Source organism: Somniosus microcephalus, chromosome 30, assembly GCF_052327205.1.
Source record: "Somniosus microcephalus isolate GS21.2 chromosome 30, FLI_Smic_1.0, whole genome shotgun sequence".
In the NCBI taxonomy this organism is placed as follows: domain Eukaryota; kingdom Metazoa; phylum Chordata; class Chondrichthyes; order Squaliformes; family Somniosidae; genus Somniosus; species Somniosus microcephalus.
In genome coordinates this window covers 38,489,901-38,504,958 of record NC_141016.1, presented here as the reverse complement: position 1 = coordinate 38,504,958, position 15,058 = coordinate 38,489,901, and the positions used below count along the sequence as shown (strand labels likewise).

Here is a 15,058-nt window from a genome sequence, read left to right as displayed (position 1 = left end):
CCGACTCCCCCCGCTCTCGCCGACTCCCCCCGCTCTCGCCGACTCCCCCCGCTCTCGCCGACTCTCCCCGCTCTCGCCGACTCCCCCCGCTCTCACCGACTCCCCCCGCTCCCCCCGACTCCCCCGTCTCCCCGACTCCCCCCGCTCTCACTGACTCCCCCCGCTCTCACTGACTCCCCCCGCTCTCCCCGACTCCCCCTGCTCTCACCGACTCCCCCCGCTCTCCCCGACTCCCCCCGCTCTCACCGACTGCCCCCGCTCTCACCGACTCCCCCCGCTCTCCCCGACTTCCCCCGCTCTCGCCGCCCCCCCCCCGCTCTCGCCGACTCCCCCCCGCTCTCGCCGACTCCCCCCGCTCTCGCCGACTCCTCCCGCTCTCGCCGACTCCCCCCGCTCTCCCCGACTCCCCCCGCTCTCACCGACTCCCCCGCTCTCGCCGACTCCCCCCCGCTCTCGCCGACTCCCCCCGCTCTCGCCGACTCCCCCCGTTCTCGCCGACTCACCCCGCTCTCGCCGACTCCCCCCGCTCTCGCCGACTCCCCCCGCTCTCGCCGACTCCCCCCGCTCTCACCGACTCGCCCCGCTCCCCCTGACTCCCCCGTCTCCCCGACTCGCCCCGTCTCACCGACTCGCCCCGCTCTCACCGACTCCCCCCGCTCTCGCCGACTCCCCCCGCTCTCACCGACTCCCCCCGCTCTCGCCGACTCCCCCCGCTCTCGCTGACTCCCCCCGTCTCACCGACTCCCCCCGTCTCACCGACTCCCCCCGCTCTCGCCGACTCCCCCCGCTCTCACCGACTCCCCCCGCTCTCCCCGACTCCCCCCGCTCCCCCCGACTCCCCCCGCTCTCACCGACTCCCCCCGCTCTCGCCGACTCCCCCCGCTCTCGCCGACTCCCCCCGTCTCACCGACTCCCCCCGCTCTCGCCCACTCCCCCCGCTCTCACCGACTCCCCCCGCTCTCGCCCACTCCCCCCGCTCTCACCGACTCCCCCCGCTCTCCCCGACTCCCCCCGCTCTCGCCGACTCCCCCCGCTCTCGCCGACTCCCCCCGCTCCCCCCGACTCCCCCGTCTCCCCGACTCCCCCCGTCTCCCCGACTCCCCCCACTGTCACGGACTCCCCCCCCGTCTCCCCGACTCCCCCCGCTCTCACCGACTCCCCCCGCTCTCCCCGACTCCCCCCGCTCTCCCCGACTCCCCCCGCTCTCACCGACTTCCCCCGCTCTCCCCGACTCCCCCCGCTCTCACCGACTCCCCCCGCTCTCACCGACTCCCCCCGCTCTCACCGACTCGCCCCGCTCTCACCGACTCCCCCCGCTCTCACCGACTCCCCCCGCTCTCACCGACTACCCCCGCTCTGACCGACTCGCCCCGCTCTCCCCGACTCACCCCGCTCTCACCGACTCCCCCCGCTCTCGCCGACTCACCCCGCTCTCGCCGACTCCCCCCGCTCTCGCCGACTCCCCCCGCTCTCGCCGACTCCCCCCGCTCTCGCCGACTCCCCCCGCTATCGCCGACTCCCCCCGTTCTCGCCGACTCCCCCCGCTCTCGCCGACTCCCCCCGCTCTCACCGACTCCCCCCGCTCTCCCCGACTCCCCCCGACTCCCCCCGCTCTCACCGACTCCCCCCGCTCTCGCCGACTCCCCCCGCTCTCGCCGACTCCCCCCGCTCTCGCCGACTCCCCCCGCTCCCCCCGCTCTCACCGACTCCCCCCGCTCTCGCCGACTCCCCCCGCTCTCGCCGACTCCCACCGCTCTCGCCGACTCGCCCCGCTCCCCCTGACTCCCCCGTCTCCCCGACTCGCCCCGTCTCACCGACTCGCCCCGCTCTCACCGACTCACCCCGCTCTCGCCGACTCCCCCCGCTCTCGCCGACTCCCCCCGCTCTCGCCGACTCCCCCCGCTCTCGCCGACTCCCCCCGTCTCACCGACTCCCCCCGCTCTCGCCGACTCCCCCCGCTCTCCCCGACTCCCCCCGCTCTCACCGACTCCCCCCGCTCTCCCCGACTCCCCCCGCTCTCACCGACTCCCCCTGCTCTCACCGACTCCCCCCGCTCTCGCCGACTCCCCCCGCTCTCGCCGACTCCCCCCGCTCTCGCCGACTCCCCCCGCTCTCGCCGACTCCCCCCGCTCTCACCGACTCCCCCATCTCCCCGACTCCCCCCGTCTCCCCGACTCCCCCCGCTCTCACTGACTCCTCCCCGACTCCCCCCGCTCTCACTGACTCCCCCCGCTCTCCCCGACTCCCCCCGCTTTCCCCGGCTCCCCCCGCTCTCACCGACTCCCCCCGCTCTCCCCGACTCCCCCCGCTATCACCGACTCCCCTCGTTCTCACCGACTCCCCCCGCTCTCACCGACTCCCCCCGCTCTCCCCGACTCCCCCCGCTCTCACCGACTCCCCCCGCTCTCGCCGACTCCCCCCGCTCTCGCCGACTCCCCCCGCTATCGCCGACTCCCCCCGCTCTCGCCGACTCCCCCCGCTCTCGCCGACTCCCCCCGCTCTCGCCGACTCCCCCCGTTCTCGCCGACTCACCCCGCTCTCGCCGACTCCCCCCGCTCTCGCCGACTCCCCCCGCTCTCGCCGACTCCCCCCGCTCTCACCGACTCGCCCCGCTCCCCCTGACTCCCCCGTCTCCCCGACTCGCCCCGTCTCACCGACTCGCCCCGCTCTCACCGACTCCCCCCGCTCTCGCCGACTCCCCCCGCTCTCACCGACTCCCCCCGCTCTCGCCGACTCCCCCCGCTCTCGCTGACTCCCCCCGTCTCACCGACTCCCCCCGTCTCACCGACTCCCCCCGCTCTCGCCGACTCCCCCCGCTCTCACCGACTCCCCCCGCTCTCCCCGACTCCCCCCGCTCCCCCCGACTCCCCCCGCTCTCACCGACTCCCCCCGCTCTCGCCGACTCCCCCCGCTCTCGCCGACTCCCCCCGTCTCACCGACTCCCCCCGCTCTCGCCCACTCCCCCCGCTCTCACCGACTCCCCCCGCTCTCGCCCACTCCCCCCGCTCTCACCGACTCTCCCCGCTCTCACCGACTCCCCCCGCTCTCATCCAGTCCCCCTTTTTCTGCTGAAGCAAGAGCATAAACACAGGAATCTGAAAGCATGTGAGAGACCATTGGCACACTGTTCAGCACCATTCGAGAATCGTCAGATACTGACGCAGTCTGTGTCCATATGCAGCAAGACCTGGACAACATTCAGACTTGGGCTGACAAGTGGCAAGTAACATTCGCACCACACAAGTGCCAGGCAATGACCATCTCCAACAAGCGAGACTCTAACCATCTCCCCTTGACATTCAATGGCATTACCATCGCTGAATCCCCCACTATCAACATCCTGGATTGATCAGAAACTGAACTGGACCAGCCATATAAATGCTGTGGCTACAAGAGCAGGCCAGAGGCTGGGAATTCTGCGGCGAGTGTCTCACCTCCTGACTCCCCAAAGCCTTTCCACCATCTACAAGGCACAAGTCAGGAGTGTGATCGAATACTCTCCACTTGCCTGGATGAGTGCAGCTCCAACAACGCTCAAGAAGCTCGACACCATTCAGGATAAAGCAGCCCGCTTGATTGGCACTCCATCCACCACCTTCAACATTCACTCCCTCCACCACCGGCGCACTGTGGCTGCAGTGTGTACCATCTACAAGATGCACTGCAGCAACTCGCCAAAGCTCCTTCAACAGCACCTTCCAAACCCGCGACCTCTACCACTTAGATGGACAAGGGCAGCAGACGCATGGGAACATCACCACCTACAAGTTCCCCTCCAAGCCACACACCACCCTGACTTGGACCTGTATCGCCGCTCCTTCACTGTCGCTGGGCCAAAATCCTGGAACTCCCTTCCTAACAGCATTGTGGGTGTACCTACACCATATGGACTGCAGCGGTTCAAGGCGGCGGCTCACCACCATCTTCTCAAGGGCAATTAGGGATGGGCACTAAATGCAGGCCTAGCCAGCGACACCCACATCCCATCAATGAATAAAAAAAAAGTCTGGGTGCGTCATGTGAGAGGACCAGGATCACCGACTAACCTAACCTCTGGATGGAATGTTTGACCAATGGAGGCAGCAGGAAATGATTGCTCTGCCTGCCTGTCCTTGAAGTGGGTCTTTGAAAGTTACCATACAAGGTGTGCACAACTAGGAACCTGACACTGGAGCAGGCGAATTGTTGTTGGTGGGATTTTCTGTGCATCAGAGTGAAACAGCTGGAGCTGGAGTTTGGTGTCTGATCCACTCTTTGACACTGATGAACAGTCAAAGTATCTGTGACCTGATTTAGCTGCATTGCACTACTGACACAAGAAGCATTTCCTTTTGTTTGGACGTTCCTGTTTGGCAGCAGATAAATTACTTACATAAGAACATGAGAAATAGGAGCAGGAGTCGGCCATTCGGCCCTTCGAGCCTGCTCCACCATTCAATACATATTTTGGTTCTGTCTTCACAAAGGAGGACACAAATAACCTCCCAGAGATGTCAGGGAACATAGGGTCTGATGAAAGGGAGGAACTGCAAGAAATCAGTATTTGTAGGGAAATGGTGTTGGGAAAATTGATGGGATTGAAGGCCGGTAAATCCCCAGGGCCTGATAATCTACATCCTAGGGTACTTAAGGAAGTGGCCCTAGAAATAGTAGATGCATTGCTGATCATCTTCCAACATTCGATAGAATCTGGAACAGTACCCATGGATTGGAGGGTAGCTAATGTTACCCCACTATTCAAAAAAGGTGGTAGAGAGAAAACAGGGAATTACAGACCGGTAAGCCTGACATCGGTAGTGGGGAAAATGCTAGAGTCCATTATAAAAGATGTAATAGCAGAGCACTTGGAAAACAGTGACAGGATCGGACAAAGTCAACATGGATTTACAAAAGGTAAATCGTGCTTGACTAATCTACTGGAATTTTTTGAGATTGTAACTAGTAAAATAGATAAGGGAGAACCAGTGGATGTGGTGTATTTGGACTTTCAGAAGGCTTTCGATAAGGTCCCGCATAAGAGATTAGCGTGTAAAGTTAAGGCGCATGGGATTGGGGGCAAGGTACTGACTTGGATAGAGAACTGGTTGGCAGACAGAAAGCAAAGAGTGGGAATAAAAGGGTCTTTTTCCGAATGGCAGGCAGTGACTAGTGGGGTACCACAGGGATCGATCCTTGGACCCCAGCTATTCACAATATATATTAATGATCTAGACAAGGGAACTAGATGTAATATCTCCAAATTTGCAGATGACACAAAGCTGGGTGGGTGTGTGTGCTGTGAGGAGGATGCCGAGAAACTACAGGATGATTTGGACAGGTTGGGTGATTGGGCAGAAGCATGGCAGATGCGATATAACGTGGATAAATGTGAGGTTATCCACTTTGGTGGCAAAAACAGGAAGGCAGATTATTATCTGAATGGCAATAGATTGGGAAAAGGGGAAGTGCAACGAGACCTGGGTGTCCTTGTGCACCAGTCGCTGAAGGTAAGCATGCAGGTGCAGCAGGCGGTTAAGAAGGCAAATGGTATGTTGGCCTTCGTAGCGAGAGGGTTTGAGTACAGGAACAAGGATGTCTTGCTGCAGTTGTACAGGGCCTTGGTGAGACCACATCTTGAGTATTGTGTGCAATTTTGGTCGCCTTATCTGAGGAAGGATGTTCTTGCCATGGAAGGAGTTCAGCGAAGATTCACCAGGCTGATACCTGGGATGGCAGGAATGACGTATGAGGAGAGATTGGGACGATTGGGCTTGTACTCGCTGGAGTTTAGAAGAATGAGAGGGGATCTCATTGAAACTTATAAAATTCTGACAGGACTGGAGATGCAGGAAGGATGTTCCCGATGGTCGGGGAGTCCAGAACCAGGGGTCACAGTCTAAGGATAAGGGGTAGGCCATTTAGGACAGAAATGAGGAGGAATTTCTTCACCCAGGGAGTGGTGAACCTGTGGAATTCTCTACCACAGAAGGTCCTAGAGGCCAATACATTATATATATTCAAGATGGAGTTGGATATATTTCTTAAGGCTAAAGGGATCAAGGGGTATGGGGAGAAAGCAGGGACCGGGTACTGAATTTGGATGATCAGCCATGATCTCATTGAATGGCGGAGCAGGCTCGAGGGGCCGAATGGCCGACTCCTGCTCCTATCTTCTATGTTTCAATGAGATCATGGCTGATCTTCTGCCTCAACTCCATTCACCAGCCCTATCGCCATATCCCTTGATGCCCTTACTAGTCAGAAATCTATCGACTTCTGTTTTGAATATACCGAATGACTGAGCCTCCACAGCCCTCTGAGGTAAAGAATTCCAAAGATTCTGTGTGAAGAAATTTCTTCTCCTCTCAGTCCTGAATGGCCTACCCTTTATCCTGAGGCTGTGGCCCCTGGTTCTAGATTCCCCAGCTAAGGGAAACATTCTCCCAGCATCCACCCTATCAAGCCCTGTAATAATTTTGTATGCTTCAATGAGATCCCCTCTCATTCTTCTGAATTCAAGAGAATACAGGCCTAGTTTACTCAATCTCTTCTCATACGACAGTCCCGCCATCCCAGGAATCAATCTCGTCAACCTTCATTGCACTCCCTCTATGGCAAGTATATCCTTCCTTTGGTAAGGAGACCAAAATTATACACAGTACTCCAAGTGTGGTCTCACCAAGGCCCTATATAATTGGAGTAAGACTTCTTTACTCCTGTACTCAAATCCTCCTGTAATGAAGGCCAGCATACCATTTGCCTTCCTAATGGCTTGCTGCACCTGCACATTCACTTTCAGTGACTCATGTACAAGGACACCCAGGTCCCTTTGAGCATCTGCATTCCTCAATCTTTCATCATTTAGGAAATACTCTGCCTTTCTGTTTTTTCTACCAAAGTGGATAACTTCACATTTATCCACATTATATTCCATCTGCCATGTTCGCGCCCACTCACTGAGCCTGTCGAGATCCCCTTGAAGCCTCTTCACATCCTCTTCACAACTGACACTGCCACCTAGCTTTGTATCATCAGCAAATTTGGAAATGTTACATTTAGTCCCCTCATCCAAATCACTGATATAGATTGTGAATAGCTGGGGCCCAAACACCGATCCTTGCGGTACCCCACTAGTCACAGCCTGCCATCCTGAAAAAGACCCGTTTATCCCTACTCTTTGTTTTCCATCTGTTAAACAATTCTCAATCCATGCTAGTATATTACCCCCAATTCCATGTGCCCTAATTTTGTTCACCAACCTCTTGTGTGGGACCTTAGCAAAGGCCTTCTGAAAATCCAGATACACCACATCTACCAGTTCCCCTTTGTCTACTCCACTAGTTACATCCTCAAAGAACTCCAATAGGTTTGTCAAACAGGATTTTCCTTTCATAAATCCATGTTGACTCAATCTTACTATTAGTTTCTAAGTGCCCAGTTATTGCGTCCTTTATAATAAATTCCAGCATTTTCCCAACTACTGATGTGAGGCTAACAGGTCTGTAGTTCCCCGTTTTCTCTCTCCCTCCTTTCTTAAATAGCGGGGTTACATTTGCTCTCCTCCAATCTGCAGGAACCGTTCCAGAATCTATAGAATTTTGGAAGATGACAACCATTGCATCCACTATCCCAATGGCCACCTCTTTCAAAACCCTAGGATTTTGCTAGTACTGTTTTTTTACTAATAATTTCTTTAAGTTCCTCATTCTCATCACACCCTTGGTTTTCTCGTATTTCTGGGAGGTTTTTTGTGTCTTCCTCCGCGAATCAGCAGTTGCTTTAAGATCATTCGATGCATTGGGAAAGTGCATTTTACAGAATTGCTACGTAGTGCTTAATTTTAAAAGCAAAAAATGATTCTTGGGATGTGGGCGTCGCTGGCAAGGCCAGCATTTATTGCTCATCCCTAGTTACCCTTGAGAAGGCGGTGGTGAGCCACCTTAAACCGCTGCAGTCCGTGTGGTAAATGTGCACCCACAGTGCTGTTAGGGAGGGTGTTCCAGGATTTTGACCCAGCGACAATGAAGGAACGGCGATATATTTCCAAGTGAGGATGTTGTGTGACTTGGAGCGGAACTTCAAGATGATGGTATTCCCATGCGCCTGCTGCCCTTGTCCTGCTGAGATATCCGTACACTTAATGTTGCCTCCCAGTTGCTGATTAGGTTTTTTTTCCCTCTAACTCCTAGTTAGCTGCAACTGTTTGTGGCATAACTTGGTGTCATGTGACATTAGATAGTTCTACAGAGGAACAGGAGTAGGCCATTAGGAGTGTTCAAACATAAAATAGGTTAACAATGGGGGTGGGTAATAGAGACTAGTCCGTCTGACAGCTGTGCTCGTTTCAGACAGTTTATCTGGTATTTGTTCCGACATCTTCGGTACAGTTTCTCGAGCTAGACGGTATTGACATCTCTCCCTTTCTGACTGACTCTGCAGATATGAGAAGATGATCAGTGGGATGTACCTGGGAGAGATTGTCCGTAACATCCTAATCAACTTCACAAAGCAAGGGCTGCTGTTCCGAGGGAAGATCTCGGAGAGGCTCAAGACACGAGGCATTTTTGAAACCAAATTCCTGTCTCAGATTGAGAGGTAAGTGACTCTTCCTGACACAAGAACAGCTGCATTATTGCAGCAAAGTGTCACTTCTCCATGCCACAATGAATGACTCGCTTATTAAAACCTAATGATCATAGCTGCAACTCATTCGCAGCTAACACCAAATGATGGTGTTCAGAAGGAAACTCCCCAGCCCATCCCAGCTGCGATCAGGTAACTCGGTACAGATTGGGGATTACACCCAGGACTTCTCGAGTCGCACTGTACTCCATTAGCCAATGGGAGACTTAGAAGATTTGAGAGCCATCTTTCATTCTTCAGATCCCTCCAAGGTCTTGATCCATCTCTCATCAGTCTGAAGTTTTCTTAGTGTGGTGTTTACATTGAGAATGCAAAGATGGATCATGAAAGATGGCAGCTTTGGGGAACCTGAAGTTTGATGCCTGCTGTTTTAAAATAAGTTTCAAAACGCTGTGTGAACATTTGTGTTCTCTGATCCAATGGGCGATGGAACCTTGTTTTCCCAGTTTTGTCACCCAGTGATGGTGTCAAGCTCTGCCTGGCCAAGCATAGCATGGTTGAACAGCGAGTGAATCTTTCTTTGCTTTGCCCCAACCTTTGAGCAGTATGTACTGCTTCACTGGTGTGATCAATTTTCACTTTTCACTTTTACTTGGATATCTTGAAGTGCCGTAACCTGCAAGGCTATGGACCAAGAGCTAGAAAGTGAGTTAGGTTTTAGCTCTTTTCTGGCCGGCACAGACACGGTGGGCTGAATGGCCTCCTTCTGTGCCGTAAACCTATATGATTCCATGAACAATCATTGCCGTAGAAAGAAAGAAAGAAAGACGTTGCATTTGTATAATGACTTTCACAACTCAGGACGTCCCAAAGCGCTTTACAGCCAATGAAGTACTTTTGAAGCGTAGTCACTGTTGTAATGTGGGAAACACGGTGCGTAGTAAGGTCCCACAAACAGCAATGAGATAATGACCAGATAATGGCCCGGAATTTGCTGTCAGCGGTGAAGCAAAGGCGTTTGCAGCTGCCCTGAAGCTTGCCGCTGGCCTCTGTGTCGAGAAGTTCGGGATTTCTGATCTGTAATTCAGATCAACGGCGTACAGTGGGAATCCCCTAGTGCGAGCTGCTGTGACATCAATAAGCTGTCTAAGCAGCCAATCAAAATGCAGAATTCTCTCAGACAGTGAACCAGGAAGTGGGTAAGCGCTTAAAAATCTAACTTTAAAAATGTTAGAGAGAGCAAAACAAAAACTGGGGCTCTCACTTGGGGAAATAAAGATGAACAAACTTAAAAAAAAAATTCTTTAAAGTTTCTTAGAATTTTTATTTTTTATTAAAAATGGATAAATTTTACACTGCGCAAAATTTAAATTAGTTTTTCAGGCCCATAACCTTTGTTTAGCCGTCAATACGCTGTTAAAACCCCAGTTACACTCAATCCCATTGGGTCTAGCTTTTAGTGAGGAATTTAACAGCAGTATTACTGCGGAAGAGCCGAAGCTTTCGTCCGTTTCCCTGATTTGAGTGATTTCACAGATTGCCAGCTCTGGGTGTGTGTGGTGGGGGGCAGGGAGCGGAGGGGGGCACCGCGCAGCCTGCGTCAGAGCAGTGAATGACAGACTGCAACTTCAGCATTTCCACATTAAGCTGCGCCTGCACTAAATCTCGAAGCCGCAGTCAGTTTCAAAGGCGGAATGAAGGAGAACGCTGCGAGTTCACCATCATCGGGACCGCAAATTCCAGGCCATTGTGTTTTAGTGATGTTGGTTGAGGAATAAATGTTGGCCAGGCTCCACATGATCTGCCTCCCACCCCTCTTCATCTAACCCAATCAGAATACCCTTCTATCTCTTTCTCCCTCATGCGCTTCCCCTTAAATGTATCTATATTATTCGCCTCAACCACTCCCTGTGGGAGCGAGTTCCACATTCTCACCACTCTCTGGGTAAAGAGGTTTCTCCTGAATTCCCTAGTGGATTTATTAGTGACTCTCTTATATTTATGGCCCCTAGCTCTGGGTTCCCCCACAAGTGGAAACATCTTCTCTACGTCGACCCTATCGAACCCCTTCATAATCTGAGTGGTGACCTCTATCAGGTCACCCCTCAGCCTTCTCTCTTCTAGAGAAAGGAGCCCCAGCCTGTTCAATCTTTCCCGATAGGTATAACCTCTCAGTTCTGGTATCATCATTGTAAATCTTTTTTGCATCTTCCCCGGTACCTCGATATCCTTTTTATAACATGGAGACCAGAATTGTTCACAGTACTCCAAGTGTGGTCTAAACAAGGTTCTATATAAGTTTAACAGAATTTCTCTGCTTTTCAATTCTATCCCTCTGGAAATAAACCCCAGTGCTTTACTTGCTTTTTTAATGGCCTTATTAACCTGTGTCGCTACTTTCAGTGATTTGTGTATCTGTACCCTCAGATCCCTCGGCTCCTCTACCCCATTCAGACTCTTATTTTCCAAGGTGTATGTGGCCTCTTTATTCTTCCGACCAAAATGCACCACTTCACATTTGTCTGTATTGAAATTTGTTTGCCAATTACACGCCCATCCTGCAAGTTTATTCACGCCTTCATTCTGCATTTTCTGCTTCCAGCGATCGACTGGCATTGCTTCAGGTGCGTGCCATCCTGCAGCAGCTGGGGCTGCAGAGCACCTGTGACGACAGCATCATCGTCAAGGAGGTGTGCGGAGTGGTCTCTCGCAGAGCAGCTCAGCTTTGTGGTGCGGGAATGGCAGCCGTTGTTGACAAGATCAGGGAGAACCGTAACCTGGACTACCTCAAAGTCACTGTTGGAATGGATGGAACGCTGTACAAGCTGCACCCACAGTAAGTCATCCGAGAGAAGGGTTCATTGTAATTAGGTATCTTGTCAGGCTCAATCTCAGATGGCCAACCATAACAACCTCAGTCATCACAGGTATCCTCCCCACTCAACTCAGGATTTATTTGTTCTGCACAGAATGGTGTTGACTTTTTTTAATTTGCAACAGTAATATTTAACCGTAAATTATTATTACCCCGCCCCTCCCCCCGGCTCTCCAAGAGGTACATGGGAGACAGGCCGGAGGTGGTGGGCCTTCCAATTTACTCTCCTTGCTTATGGGCAAACACTCCATGGCAGGACTCGCACCAAACAGTCTATTTCACTGCAAATATAGTCTATTTACAGAGTCTATTTAACTAGACAGCAAACAGAACTCGTGACCGAAACTACAGCAACCTCTCCCGATAAAAGCAGGATTATTTCTCCAGCAAAATGCAGTGAGTGGAGGATAAAAATTCTGTGTGTAAAATCGATCCCAGTCACTGACTGCAGTGTGATCTCCAGGCGTGATTGACGGGGGAATTACCCAACCATCTCCATTCTGGCTGGGAAAAGTGATGTCCCGATATTCCGCCATGGCTTGGACTGTTAGAAAGCCCTTGCTTGGAAAAGAGCATTTTAAGTTTGACGGTGCAATCCCTTTTAGAACTGCTTAACTGATTAAATGAAAAAGGCAAATGGGATTCTGGGCTTCGCATGTAGAGGCATTGAGTACAAAAGCAAGGAAATGATACTGAATATGTGAAGACATTGGTGAGACCACATTTGGAGAAATGTGTTCAGCCTTGGGCTCTTCATTATAGGAAGAGTATTACAGCCAAAGGGTATAGCGAAGATTCACTGGGACGATACCAGGATTGTGAGGTTCAGGGGGATCTAATTGAGATTTTCAGCATTTAAAATGTATTGAGAGGATGAATCATGAAAGATGGTTTCCACTGGTTGGCGACTGGGTAATGAGGGCACACCGACAGAATTATCAGCGCAGGAATGGAGAGGATGATCAAAGATCTTGTTAGTGACACCGATTTAAAAACATTTTTTTTATTCGTTTATGGGATGCAGGCGTCACTGGCAAGGCCAGCATTTATTGCTCATCCCTAATTGCCCTTGAGAAGGTGGTGGTGAGCCGCCTTCTTGAACCGCTGCAGTCCATGTGGTGAAGGTACTCCCACAGTGCTGTTAGGGAGGGAGTTCCAGGATTCTGACCCAGCGACGATGAAGGATCGGCCGATAATGTCCAAGTCAGCATGGTGTGAGACTTGGAGGGGAACTTGGAGGTGGTGGTGTTCCCATGCGCCTGCTGCCCTTGTCCTTCTAGGTGGAAGAGGTCGCGGATTTGGGAGGTGCTGCCGAAGAAGCCTTGGCGAGTTGCTGCAGTGCATCTTGTAGATGGTCCACACTGCAGCCACGGTGCACCGGTGGTGGAGGGAGTGAATGTTTAAGGTGGTGGATGGGGTGCCAATCAAGTGGGCTGCTTTGTCCTGGATGGTGTCGAACTTCTTGAGTGTTGTTGCAGCTGCACTCATCCAGGCAAGTGGAGATGATTTTTGGAATATGGAACGCTCCACCAGAAGTGGTGATTGAGGCAGAGACTTCTAACATCATTTAAAATGGAATGGGACAAGTAATTGAAAAGGAAGATTTTTTTTTAAATACAGGGAAAAGAGGAAAATGGGATTAGTCCCAGTTGAGGACGTGGCACAGCTCCACAGTCTGAAGGCTGCCCCCACACCCCCGTGTTGCATGTTTTATGACTTTGTTGATGCGCTGCAGCCCTGCTGTTCCAGGTTTGTTTAGTTCCCAGAAAGATAAGAATTGAGAACTGAGTGCAACTTGTTTGACAGGGACTGTGCAGTTTGGAAACCTTTACCATTTTAGGAAAACGTATTTAATGCCTCTACATTGCTGTACAATTTCTCGGCCCATGGGGCAGTCACTGACTTGCGATTGCCACTGCAGCTGTGTCTGTGGGGCAGTATTGCTGTGTGGAACAGCAGGTGCCCAAACCAATGCCCAACCAGCACGCCATACCTATTTGATGTGGACCACTGGATCATTTTGAAATGCCTGCCCACCTTTTGCTTTAATCTCTGTCTCCTTGTTTAACTGAAGCCTCTTTCTCTTCCTGATTTTCAGCTTCTCTACAATAATGCACGAGACGGTCGAGCACCTGTCCCCCAAATGCAAGGTGTCCTTTGTGCAGTCGGAAGATGGCAGTGGGAAGGGAGCGGCACTGATCACCGCCGTCGCCTGTCGCATTCGAGAGGCCGGGCAGCACTAGGACAAACCTGCAGCAAGTTTTCTCTTTCATCTACACTAGGAACCTTCCCTTCTCCCCCCACACCACCTCACCACCACCCGGAGAATTGAGCCGCTCTCAGAATGAGATGGTGATTGGTCTCGTGCTTCCAGAGAGAGTGAGATTGGGCAGCGTGTGATTCTGCTGTAACCTGAACCCCATCAGATGTCATTCCCTTATTCAAATGAACACTTGGATAAACCAGGCTTGAAATTTGCCACTGCCCACAGTTTGTCTGTCAGTAAGGTGCCATCACTGACACCGTTTCAATCTTATCTGCCTCTCTCTCTTCCCATTGAGGAACGGTTTTGAAATTGCGGTTGCTGCTTCTAACTGAATGGGACAAGTTTGGTTGGGAAATACGTTTTTAATATTTCAAATTTATAGCTGATGTGATTGGGGGGGGGGGGGGAAATGAGACGAAAAGTCCATGAGGAGGTGAGGGGGGGGGGTTAGTTCCACGCTTTACTTTGGACCAGCCAGTGATACAGTCTATTGGAGCACGAATGTTATTAAGATAGACATTTTTGGGATGTGAGAAGACATTGATAACTGTGCCCCTTTGAAAGCAATCAATTTATAGATTGTATGGCAGTTCCTGGGGATGCACGGTGGTTGAGAAATACGAGTCCTTTGGAAATAGTGCCATCTACAGACCAGGAGGCTGAGGAATCTTTCTTGTGCATACACTCAAGTTGCACTCTGCCTCCTTTCCTACTTGGTTCTGTCAAACCTTGCTGATTTACTGGTTGGGGAAGAAGTTAATTGGCCAGTTATTAATCTGCCAGATAAATCCCCTTCTCTTACCTGGTTTACATTATTAACCTGTTGTGTTGAATATTTACTTACTCGGCTCCACCTACTGTGCGAAGCAGTACCTAGGCCACAAACTGAAGGGAGTGTCAGATTGCACCAGGCCTACTCGTCGGGGTGACTGTCTCAGCATGTCACACTGGGCAGTGCCAGCCTTTTACTCCACACGGCATTGATGAGAATTTACACTCTGTTAATATTGGTGGCATGATGTTGGTCCAGGCACCAATCTGCAGAGGTTGCCTGTGTTTACAAAGCTATAGACCCTCACACCTTTAAAAACGCCATCATGCAGGCATAGAGAAGGGTGGTGGCATCACCCTGATATCTTTTGGCCTTACATACTCGGGCGAGCTTAGCAGTTTCCTTTGGCATCAGATCAGGGGCATGTTTACACGCCTGGTACAAATCCGCTAATGAAGGGAGATTTAGCTCATGAGCAATCTTTCAAACTATTATTTATTGTATCTTAAAAAAAAGTACAGGACAAATGTACAGAACCAGACTGTGGTGGGTGCTGTGGTGGGCAGCGAATTGTCACTGACTT

General features: G+C 52.3%; 1 protein-coding gene across 2 annotated transcripts in view; it reads left to right on the top strand.

Moving 5' to 3' along the window:
* hk2 (hexokinase 2) overlaps nucleotides 1-14,084 on the top strand; it is a 130,391-nt gene extending 116,307 nt beyond the window's left edge. For both annotated transcript variants that reach the window (XM_085971349.1, XM_085971350.1), the window contains 3 exons: nucleotides 8,419-8,574; nucleotides 11,165-11,398; nucleotides 13,536-14,084. In XM_085971349.1, the coding sequence (XP_085827475.1) occupies nucleotides 8,419-8,574; nucleotides 11,165-11,398; nucleotides 13,536-13,680 (535 nt within the window). In that variant the 3' untranslated portion in view covers nucleotides 13,681-14,084. The remainder of the gene's footprint in view (nucleotides 1-8,418; nucleotides 8,575-11,164; nucleotides 11,399-13,535) is intronic.
* Nucleotides 14,085-15,058: the final 974 nt, after the last annotated feature.